General features: G+C 33.6%; 1 protein-coding gene across 1 annotated transcript; it reads left to right on the top strand.

Moving 5' to 3' along the window:
- Positions 1 to 5,856: 5,856 nt before the first annotated feature.
- On the top strand, positions 5,857 to 9,457 carry LOC142613806 (ACT domain-containing protein ACR8-like). The gene is made up of 7 exons (XM_075786312.1): positions 5,857 to 6,393; positions 7,119 to 7,164; positions 7,284 to 7,398; positions 7,570 to 7,637; positions 7,743 to 8,309; positions 8,404 to 8,508; positions 8,631 to 9,457. The coding sequence occupies exons 1-7, from the start codon at positions 6,323 to 6,325 to the stop codon at positions 8,991 to 8,993; spliced, it is 1,335 nt and encodes a 444-aa protein (XP_075642427.1). The 5' UTR covers positions 5,857 to 6,322; the 3' UTR covers positions 8,994 to 9,457.
- The last annotated feature ends 2,089 nt before the right edge of the window (positions 9,458 to 11,546 follow it).

Genomic DNA, 11,546 nt, shown 5'->3' with positions numbered 1-11,546 from the left:
GGGAAGGGAAAGACATAATAAGTCCGAAAGCGTGCCTCCACGACTACGTTATGAGTCCATGCGCTTTAATTGTGCTGCCCAGCCAATTATACGGGACCACGTCATGTTACCACTCTGTCTTAGTTTGGGTGAAAGCTATCATGAGGGTACCCTCGCTGCATTCGCCCTTACTTTGCATCAAGGAGGAGTTACTCGTATAGCTCGGTTGTTGGCAGGTTATTATGAAACCAAGACAGCAATTAGTTTTTAGTAGAGGTAAAAATTAAATTCTAAATCTTTTATACAACCATCAAAGATTTTACTAATTGAGTAAAATTACACTTTACCACCCTAAACTATGCACCAAATTACACTCTGCACCCTAAACTATCCAAATGCACACTTTGCACCCTAAGCTATTACACTTATCACACTTTGCACCCGGTGTTACTTTTGCTGTTATGTTTAACGGAATCTTATTGTTTTAATTAATTTTGAAAAAAGAGCATTTCAGTCTTTTAAGTTTATTCCACCTAAGTAAGAAGCATGCGCTTGTCACATACAGCAAGATTCTGTTAAACATAACAGCAAAAGTAACACTGGGGTGCAAAGTGTGATAAGTGTAATAGTTTAGGGTGCAAAGTGTGCATTTAGATAGTTTAGGGTGCAAAGTGTAATATGGTGCATAGTTTAGGGTGGTAAAGTGTAATTTTTCCTACTAATTGAGCTAACTGGAATTCACGTGTTTAGCATGAGTTGAATGATTTGAATAGTGACATTTTATTAAAGCTTGGTGCTCGATATTATACATGTAACATGATATTACTCTTATTGTCACATGTTGTGGGATTGATAAATCCGCACAGGATACCACCTTTTTAATTTACAAGAAGAATGTTTTCCTTACTTGTAAAATAGTGTTTTATCCTAGCTTGTAATGTGTGTGTGTGTATGTGTATATATATATATATATATATATATATATATATATATATATATATATATATATATATATATATTTCTTTTATTTGTTTGTTTAAAATTTGAACTTGAAAACTATAAAAAGAAATTTTGATAATTATAATAGTTATTAATAGTATTTATTTAATTATTTGTATATATGGAATTATATATTTTAGCATTATGCATTTTTTATAATTTTGATAGTGATTAATAAGTATTTATTTTAATTGTGTTTAGATATGAAACTATATAAAGAATTTATTTATAATAATTGTTTTTATATATGGAACTATATATTTTTATCATTAAAGAAAATATTGTATACCAAGATTCTAATGCAGGGTTTAAATTTATGAAATTTCAAAAATTAATATGCCACAAGGTTAATTAATAATTTCAATTATATATATATATATATATATATATATTTATTATAGCTTATAGATATTATAGGGATAAAAGGCCCATAAAGTATAGTGGGCTTGTCTGGAGACATCTAGTAGTCCGAGGATAAGGGTAAGGTAGGGAAGACATGCGAATCTAAGCGCCAAGGACAAACGATGACAAGGAAAGTTTGGGAAGGTAGCCCGAAAAATAATACCTCATCGGCTAAGTAAGGCAAAGATTAGAGAGTGCAAATTGCCATTGGGGGCAACTTTCCGGAAGATTCTATTGATAAGGATGAGTATCAAAGGAGTATAAGACAAATGAGAGCTAAGAAATATCGAAGGAAAAGCTATTTTCACCGCATTAAAATACTCTACAGTTAATCCTCTGACCACATTAATATGGAGGTGATGCCTGAACAGTAACCAGTAGCCTTACAACTACACCTAAAGACTTCAAGAAGGTGCTGAAGGGATAAATGTAAAGGCCAATAGCTTGCCCTACACGTGGAGGGTGGTGATGAAGAAGAGCGTAGTATATAATAGAGAAAGAAGTCCTTTATAAAGGGGATGGAAAAATTAGAGGAGAGAAAAACCATTGTAGCTCCAAGAACTGGACTTGTAACCAAATTTAAAGGAAACATATATAAGATCTAGTCTACTCAGACTGTACCAAGGACGATTTAGTTAAGTAAAACCATTTTATTCTTGTTCTCTTTTCATCTTGGCTCACTACAATTATTAGTTGATTTATTAGAGCTCAGTTTTTCAGCTCACTCTCTATAAATTTATTGTATTGAATTTTTTGGGCCAAAATCCTTTTCCCTTTAAAATTGGGAACCAAATCAAGTCCTTACAGATATAATATAGATGACCATTAATATTATTATGAGCCTTATTTTAGAGTCATGTGTGTGTGTCTCTATATATATAAACTAATTTTTTATGTTTATTTGCACTTCTTCAGGTTTCCAATTGATAGGTCCAGGGGTCAAATCCCTTTTCCTTTTACTATCAAAATATTTTTTAAAATGTTTTAATTTATTTGAAGTTATTTTACACCCTACATAAAATTTTAAATTTCAAATTCTAGTTTTTTTTATTAGACTAAAATTTTGTTCATAACGATTTTCTTTAATTGATTATTTATACTATTAATTTTGTTGACCTTTTTAATATATGTTTACTTATTTTTCTTTCACAATTCTATCTTTTGATTAATGCTAGTGCATGAATTTTGCACAAAAAATCTAAATTCCTAACATCTACAAAGAGGATAGATAGAAGAGATCGAAACTCCATCATATGCGAAATTTTGGATTCCCTCCAAAATGGGCAAGATTCTAGGCATATAACAATTACCCATAATCATAAAAGAGTTAATTGAATTTTTCCGTGCACATAAATTACTATGGACTTTTTTCAGTATAACTCTATCCTCTTTTATGTCCTATCTTGTAGGTATTTGTCGAATATGGACTTTTTTATTTATAATAAGAATACTGTAACTTTCATTAAATTTTATTTTTCAAAAGATCCTAAGCCAATGCGGATTTAAGCATACTAGAGTTTTTATCTATCCATGTTATATAAGAAGCAACACCCTTGACATATTGAGTCAATATTTGTGCTGGTCGATTATTTCAGCGCTTCACATAACACAATTGGACCATTCTAAACACCCATAGTTTCAGCTATATTCCCAATATTATGTCGAACGTGGACTTAATATACTTATGTAACATAATTAAAAAGATTTTGTGGGGAGTAAAAGAACCCAAGCGGGCATTTGGGCCATTGGGCTCTAGTAAGGAGGGCCGATCTGTTCTTGGGCTAAGAATTTGTTAGTATCGCGGATCGGCCCATACGCCGAGGGTCCGAGGACACATCCAAGGGTGAGTTCCTCCTCGGACAGACCCAAGAAAGCTCGTAAATTCAGTATGAAGTTCAAGGCAGAACTCTGGAAAGACTGTTGGTTAAGAGGGGGAAACCCTGAACCTTCTAGATACACCGATGTTAGAAAAGTATCATAAGCCAAGGCTGCCACCTCCACATTAAAGACTCTGCACCTACCTCCCTGGCCGCATTAATGGGGAAGTGACCCCTGAACAGTAAAGCTGAAACTTTTGGTCACTATTCAAAGGCACTAAGGGAAAAAATATCTAGGGGGGATGGGGTTTGAGCAACACGTGGATAAAGTATCAGGAAAGGAAGTATTTAAGGGGGGTGAAGGCTAAAGAAAAGGGGGCGGTCTGTAACTAATAAAGAAATTAAGAATTGTAATCTTTAAGAAAGAAAGAGAAATAATACAGAAATAATCCTCGGCTCACGTCCGAGGAGGTCCACCTGCAATTATCATTCATTGTTTACAAGTGTTTGCACCCTATAGCCCGTTATCAAATTCTCAGTATCTTTAATTTAGATTTCAAGCCCACACTCTACAAATTTCATTATTTAAGGCTCATTAGGCCTGAGCCCATAATAATCTTTAGGTCCAGGTGCAATTGTGCACTTACAGATTTGATCATTATATTTTTCTTGCTGTAAAAAAATTGTTCTAACTCTTTATTTTACTTGTTCAATGAAAGCTCCATATGCTTATATCTTTTATTTTCAATTTTTTTTAATAGAATATCCTAAAATTTTATATAAAATTTAATCGAACTTGCATTTTGACTATAGATTTAGGACCAAGAGCGTAAGTTTTTTCTTTGGGAAGGAATGACCCAAAGCCTACATTGAGTTAAGTTCCCATGTAATTTTAATGATGATTTGTGAACTATACGGTTGAATTTTGAACATATACTCAAAAGGAACTGTAAGGCTATTACTTAAAGGCTGATCCGTGATTGATGCAATTTGTCATGTCTATTGTTAATGATTTTCAAAGCATTTTCTAACTTAGTCAAGAGACTTGAGCTCAATAAGATAAAAAGACCTCTTCTATATTGGAGAATCAAAGTTTGAATTTCTTCACCCTATTGTTGTATTTATCGAACTATAAATTTTACAAAAAAATGAACCGTATTATATATCACCAAATTCATGAGGAAGTGAGAGAGGGTGAAAAAAAATAAAAAAATTGAAACTCGTTTTTCAGGTTTCAATGTTGGATTGAAATGATATGTCATCTATCTTTTAAGTTTGTAGTTTGCATTTAGATATCAATTCCTTGAAATGTGATTTAAATGTGAGAGAGGTCATTGTGACTTGCTTTTCATGAAAATTGAATAAACCAAACGAGCTAGATCTGAAAATTACATGAATGCGATGTATGTTCCCTTATGATTATCAAAAAATTTATTGAAATTATATGAGAGAGATCATAAAAAGGTAGAAGATATCCCCTCCCACCATAAACCACCTCTTTTCAAAAACTCAAATGACTAGTTAGTTCCCCCTCAACCTCATTAGCGAATCAGAGGAATATGCTATCTACAGTTATACCACTCATTAGCACAACTTGTGTTTTTTTTAGAAGTATAGGGTTGGAATCTTCCTCTATACAGCTGCTCATTAAGAAAGTATTATGAGTACGACAATACAAAAATAAGTAGAATTTGCTTATTAAACTACATATTAGCCCTCGATTGTTTGAGTATTCTTTTCCGTTAATGCAAAAATTTATGTCTTTAAGTACACAAACTTACTTTTTCTATTTTACATGCTCAAATTTTAAAACATTCCACATTATATTATCAATTTTATACAACATTTAACTAAAATATCAAATTTTCTTAATTTATTATTATTATGATAAAATAAATAAATACTAGTATTAGTATAAATTGACTAGAATACAATAATAGACTGTATATATTTTACATATTTTTCTATTATTTGGTGTAAGTGCCGTTAGTATAAAGTATAAGCAAAAACGGTTATAAGTAAGAGGGAATATCAAAACAAAGGCTACAACGAGAAGTACAATGCAAAAACCGGCCGAAACAAATTGACAGAGGAAAAGGCCGATACGTGAGCGGTGATTTGTCACGTGTTAGACGTCACTCAATAATAATTCAGGGTCGGCAAACAAATCACAACGTAATTACAAAGTCATCTCTGAACGCTGTTGGTCCCACTCTTAACCGCCACGTGGGATGAACCCAACAAGAAGAATCAAAGACACACGCACCCAACCCAACCCAACCCAACCCAACCCAAACAGTAACACTGTGCTCTCTCTCTCTCTCTCTTATTAACCTCTCTTGCCTTTGCTTGCTTGCGTTGCTTTTTTTTTTTTTTTCCTATTGAGTCCAATGCACGCAAAGTGATGCTATGGAGGGTGACGTGGCATCCGAGCTGGGCTTTTCAACCACAATTATAGGGCAACGTTGACACGTGGCGACATCATTGGTTTACCTTAAGTTGTGAACTAGGGTCACTACGGGCAGCCTCTCGGGCAGTTCAGTACTTAACCCTAATGGCTCCTTTACTTTAGAGGAATTGGCGTGGTTTAGAAAATAATAAAATATTAGTAAATATTAAAACTTAATAATATAAATAGGGAGGGATATATGTGTGTGTTCTCATTGTCCTGAGAGGCAGAGAGTTAAGAACAAGGCGTGCTTTGCGCTTTTGAGGAAGAGAGAGACAGAGAGAGTATAATTAAAGCTCTTGCACAGAGAAGAGTTTGGTAGGGCTTGTTAATGGCGATTTGATCGAAGGCTTGGCTGCAATAAATTTGAGAGTTTGAGGATATATTGCATTGGGTCTTTCTTTGCTTATATATATATCTAACTATAAGCCAAAGAGAAAGAGAGAGAGAGAGAGATAGCGGTATTTCTGGGGGAGAAATTTGCTTTGCTTTGTTCTTGGAATAAGCGGCGGTTTCAGTCAGAGAATATCTGGGTCGTTGTTATTTAAAGGAGGAACTACACAGAGTGTCTAAGAAAGCCGTTCTTTAAGGCCTCGGTACTTCCAAGGCTTTGGATTTTGCTCTGGTTTTAAGGCTTTTTTTTGTGTGTGTTTCTTTGGTAATTTGAAAGACGAGAATGGTTGAGATGGACTGGCCCTCTTCTTTGAATGAATACGATAAGCTTGTGATTCGGATGAACACTCCTAGGTTTGTTCCTTTTCCTTCTTCTGTGAATTCCACTTCTGAGTCTGGATCTCTGGCTTTCATCCACAAACACACACAGACTGAGTTGCTTATTAAAATAAGAAAAAATTGGTCATGATGAAAAAAGAAATTAATTAATTTTCTCTTTGATTTCATATTGCAAAATTTCGGTGCCGTGCGTTTCTTTCCTGTTCTTTGATTTTAATTTGAATTATTGTTGACTTGTATGGTGATCATAATAGTAGTACAAATTTTCACAGATTATTTCTGAATTTTTTTAAAGGTCTAGAAATTGATTCTTTCAACACATCGTACCAGTGTTTTCAACCCTGAATTTCCTCTTCTTTCCTTTCTTAAAAAACTTTCTTAAGGAACAAGTTTATGAGATTTTGAGTCTTTTCCTCCCTGAAATCCTTTTTTTTTAGTTGGAAAATATTTTACTTTCCCTTACGCAAAAAATACTTTTCCAAAACCTTCCGAACTAATTCTTCACACGCTATGAAAACAAATTTCCACCGTCATTTAATTAATTATTGACATCAAATTCATTATTTAATAAGTTTTCTGACTTTTCCATGCCCACCCCACTTTCTCTTTCTTTCTTCTAGTAAATTCTTACAACCTAAAAAGACTTTTCAAAGACCTCGTTGTTTTTTCCAATTCAAAATTTGAAAAATTAAAAACGAAAAAGGCTCTCTCTGAATTGACCTGTCACTGCTGTTGCGCAGGGTCGTGATCGACAATGCCGTTTGCCCCACTGCGACTCTTGTCACGGTAAGCCTCTCACGAAACCCCTCAAGCACGAAATCATTATTTCTATGAAAACTTTTTCCAAAAAAACAAATTTGACTAACTGGGTTTTTTTTTGTTTTCCTCTTTTGCTTAATTTACAGGTTGATAGTGCTAGAAGGCATGGAATTTTACTGGAGGCCGTGCAGGTTCTCACGGATCTGAACCTTTCCATCAAAAAGGCTTACATATCTTCAGATGGAAGATGGTTCATGGATGGTAAGAGAAAAAAAAAATTCAAGCTTTTTAATTTTTTTTGTTTTTCTTTTTGTTAAACTAATGGTGTCCATGCTAACGTGCACCGAATTGGTGCGCACGTTAGCTTAAACGTGTTGTTTCTAGTTATTGAAAATTTCTGAAACATGTGTTATGTTCTGTTTTTGGCTGCAGTTTTCCATGTGACTGATCAAAACGGAAACAAACTTACGGATGAGAGCGTTATCAGATACATTGAACAGGTAATTATCCCATTCAATGCCTAATTTATTGCCCCTCTAATTTTAATAATTATTGCTTTTTTGTTAATCAAAATTTGTTTCTTTGTTTGGTTTTTTTGTTATCAGTCTATGGGCAGCATTCACTACGGTCGTACTAACGGCAATAACGGCCTAACTGCCCTAGAACTAACCGGAACGGACCGGGTTGGTCTACTATCTGAGGTTTTTGCTGTGCTAGCTGACCTTCAATGCAATGTTGTGGAAGCTAAAGTTTGGACTCACAATGGCCGAATTGCTTCACTAATCTATGTGAAGGACTGTGATTCCGGTTGCCCAATTGAGGATTCTCAGAAAATAGACAGAATCGAAGCTCTTTTGAGGAATGTGCTCAAAGGTGACAATGATATTCGCAGTGCTAAGACCTCGGTGTCTATGGCAGTCACACACACTGAGAGGAGGCTGCACCAAATGATGTTTGCCGATCGTGATTATGAGTGGAAGCCAATTTTGAAGCGCAGTGATGACTGTCCTATTGTCACGGTTCAGAATTGGATTGAGAGGGGATACTCCGTTGTGAATGTTCAGTGCAAGGACAGGTCGAAGCTTTTATTTGACATTGTTTGCACGATGACAGACATGGAGTATGTTGTTTTTCATGCTACTATCAATACAGCTGGAGACAGAGCATATTTGGTACGTAAATTTTATACCAAAACACGAATTGGGTTTTTGTTAACATTAATGTTTCCAATTGAAAATAATGACTCATTTTTATTATTTGGTACAGGAATTTTACATTAGGCACACAGATGGGACCCCAATAAGTTCTGAACCAGAGAGGCAACGCGTAATTCAATGCCTACAAGCTTCAATTGAGAGAAGGGCTTCTGAGGTACTTAATTGTCTTAATTTCACGTACCACAGTTGCATTGTTGAGTTGGTCATCTTTAATATATGCTTTTATTAGCTTGCTTGTAAAAAAAAATGTTAATGGTGTGATTGAATTTATTACAGGGTGTGAGGCTTGAATTATCCGCAGAAGATAGGCCGGGGCTTTTGGCCGATGTTACAAGAACGTTTCGAGAGAATGGGCTTAATGTGACGAGAGCCGATATATCAACCGAAAGAGAGATGGCTGTGAATGAGTTTTATGTGACGGATGCAATTGGTAACACTGCAGATTCAAAACTCATTGAAGCTGTTAGACAAAAAATAGGGTTGAGTAATTTGAAAGTGAAGGAATTGCCAATGATTTGTCATAAGAATGTTGAGAGTGAAGAGCAACCAGTTGGGGTCGGTGGGGCAGTGTTATTATCACTTGGGAGCTTAGTGAGGAGGAATCTATACAATTTGGGATGGATCAGATCTTATTCTTAAATATGCTTGTTTTTCTTCTTTGAAATGAGAAGGGAATTTGGGATTGTAGAGCTTAAAATATTCTTTGCTTCAGGTTTGGACATTTGTGTACATAAAAAGAGGAAGGTGGTGGAATTTGGTGATAGTAGTTATAGTTGGTTGGGTTTGGTTGGTTGAATAGATGATAGATACTTTGAGAGAGTGAGAGAGAGAGGGGGGGCCTCTCCACCATATTAAATGTATTGCTTTATTTGAAGAGGGATTTGAATTTGGAAGAAGGGAAAAACAGGTGGAAAAAGTAAAAGGTTATGTTGTTGGTTGGGGAGTTTGTGGGATATAGAGGATATTGCTGGCAAGCACAGAGAGAGAAAAGTAGTAGGTAGATGAATAGGGAATTTGTTTCTTACAGAACGAATGTGTACATATTAACGACTTTTGCTTATCTCAAGTATTTTAGTTTTTAATGGTTGACTTGATTTTTTTTTTTATCAAATTTATATCGTAATTCTCTTTGGCCTAATTTGAGTTTTATGATTTGTGTCGTTCTGCCCATGGGAAAGTACATTCTTTTTTATAAAAAATTTGGGAGCAATGCTAGTACCAAGAGGATCCACCTCGTCTTGTGCTGCTACGACTTGAGTTGATTAATCGAAGGGTCTGTTGCTTGCCCAATAGTTAATAAATTAATTTAAAAAAGTTTTGATACAATTTTCATGAAAAATATAAAAAAATTATCAAAATAACTAATTATATTTTTTATTTTTCATAAAATTTTATTAAAATAGTTTTTAAAAGCATCTAATAAGGTTTCCCTTAATCAAATATTAGAGTTATGCTAAAACTAATTATAATAAGTTCAATGTTTAAAATAAAATTCATATATCCGAAAAGACACATGATATATTACAGATCCATTTCATTAGTCATTTGTGGGTTTTCTTAAATGTAACCTAATAAATTTCATAAAACAAGCGTACCTAATTTGTTGGAAGGGACAATGAAGATTGTTTTGAGTGAAATTGCAATTTAAGAACCTCTAGTTAATGACTCTGTTTCCAGCTATTTTCTTTACCCACTAGCTCTTTTTTCTTTTTTCTACTTTTATCTAGTAAGTTAGTGACTACACAATTATAAATTTCTAAAGATTTGACAATTTCAAGTAAAAGAGCTTTAACCCCTTAAAGTAATTTCTTATCCCTCCAAAAACAAAATGAGACAGGCCCTGGTTCTATCCAAATAAGGTGAAAATTAATATTCCTATCTTATGTAATAAATTATATACTTTTCTTTTTTGGACATTTAAATTGTTGTCCTTATGGTCAGGAGACATTTACTAAAAATGTCTGGTTTTTCCGCAAGAACTTGTTCCTTTGTTGTATGACATTAAAATGGCTTTGGAAGAGTAGGTGAGCGGAATCATTTGGAACTTGCTTTCATGAATAGAGGAATTTATATATTACTCCTTCACTTTAAATGTTAATGGACTGACAGACAGTTATATGGTTGGGATTCATAAATAACAAGTGCGATGGTTTTACGCCTACCGCCATTCTAGCCTTCATAATTAGGTAGTGTTCACATACGAAGGAAAATGACTGCCTTGAATTTCAGGTTTGTAAGGTTTCAACTTTCAAGATTTGGTAGCAATGTGAGAATCATTCAAAGTCTATTACTCCAAGACTCTAAAAAATCAGAAATAGTTGTTCAATTTATTTATTATTATTTTTTCTTCCTCCTCAGCTTGCATTCTAAGCTTATACATGAAATCAATTTAAAGCTATAATATGGTTATTAGTTTTTGTTATAGTTGACTACTATATTCTGATCCCCTAGATAGTGATTTCCAGCCGTTGATATTGACATGTTCTGGAACGAAATACTTGTTCTTTAGCGTAAGCATAATAACTTAACCGAAAGTAGGAATTATTTTTTAACTTGAAAAGCGTAATTTTTATTTTATCAAGTTGTGAAAGAATAAGGATTCGAGTTATTTGCTTAATTAGCAAAATTTATTGTCATCAAACAAGATATTTGAATTTAAACTCTTAAGTCTTAACTTGATGATGATAAATAAAAATTGTCATACAATTTTTTAAAAATTAAGAATGTACAGTAAATATTCTCACAATTTGCCCAATCTTAATAATTTTATTATTATTATTTTTTTGCTAAATAATAATTTAATTATTTAATACAACTCAGAAGCTTTAATATCTATGATTGAATAGATTAAAACACAAATTTCGTACTGATTTAGCTATGTGACATAATATAGATAGTGTGACATATGATAGATAGTCAAAATAAAAAACAAAGAAAAAAAATAAAAAATAAAACAAAACAAAATTGAGTGAGTAAGAGAGAGGCGGCTGGTTGTCTTTACTATGTTTTTATCTTGATTAAAAAACACTAGGTCTCTCCCGACAGATATATATATCCAAAAGTGAGAGTTCCTAATTCTAATCGCAGCCTTGGATTCGTCTCATTCTTTAGTTTGATCATTTGTAAATTTATATTTCCTTATATCCAAAAAAAAAAAAAAAATCTAGAACATAGGATACTAATTGGATTGCT

The sequence above is a fragment of the Castanea sativa genome, chromosome 10 (assembly GCF_040712315.1).
Source record: "Castanea sativa cultivar Marrone di Chiusa Pesio chromosome 10, ASM4071231v1".
Lineage (NCBI taxonomy): Eukaryota > Viridiplantae > Streptophyta > Magnoliopsida > Fagales > Fagaceae > Castanea > Castanea sativa.
Note: the sequence above shows the minus strand (reverse complement) of the source record. Positions and strands in the feature narration are given on the sequence as shown.

Coding starts and splice junctions, on each gene's coding strand:
- LOC142613806 (XM_075786312.1), top strand. CDS start 6,323: ATGGTTGAGATGGACTGGCCCTCTTCTTTGAATGAATACGATAAGCTT. Junction 6,394..7,118: donor ATTCGGATGAACACTCCTAG/GTTTGTTCCTTT, acceptor GCTGTTGCGCAG/GGTCGTGATCGACAATGCCG. Junction 7,399..7,569: donor TGGAAGATGGTTCATGGATG/GTAAGAGAAAAA, acceptor TTTTGGCTGCAG/TTTTCCATGTGACTGATCAA.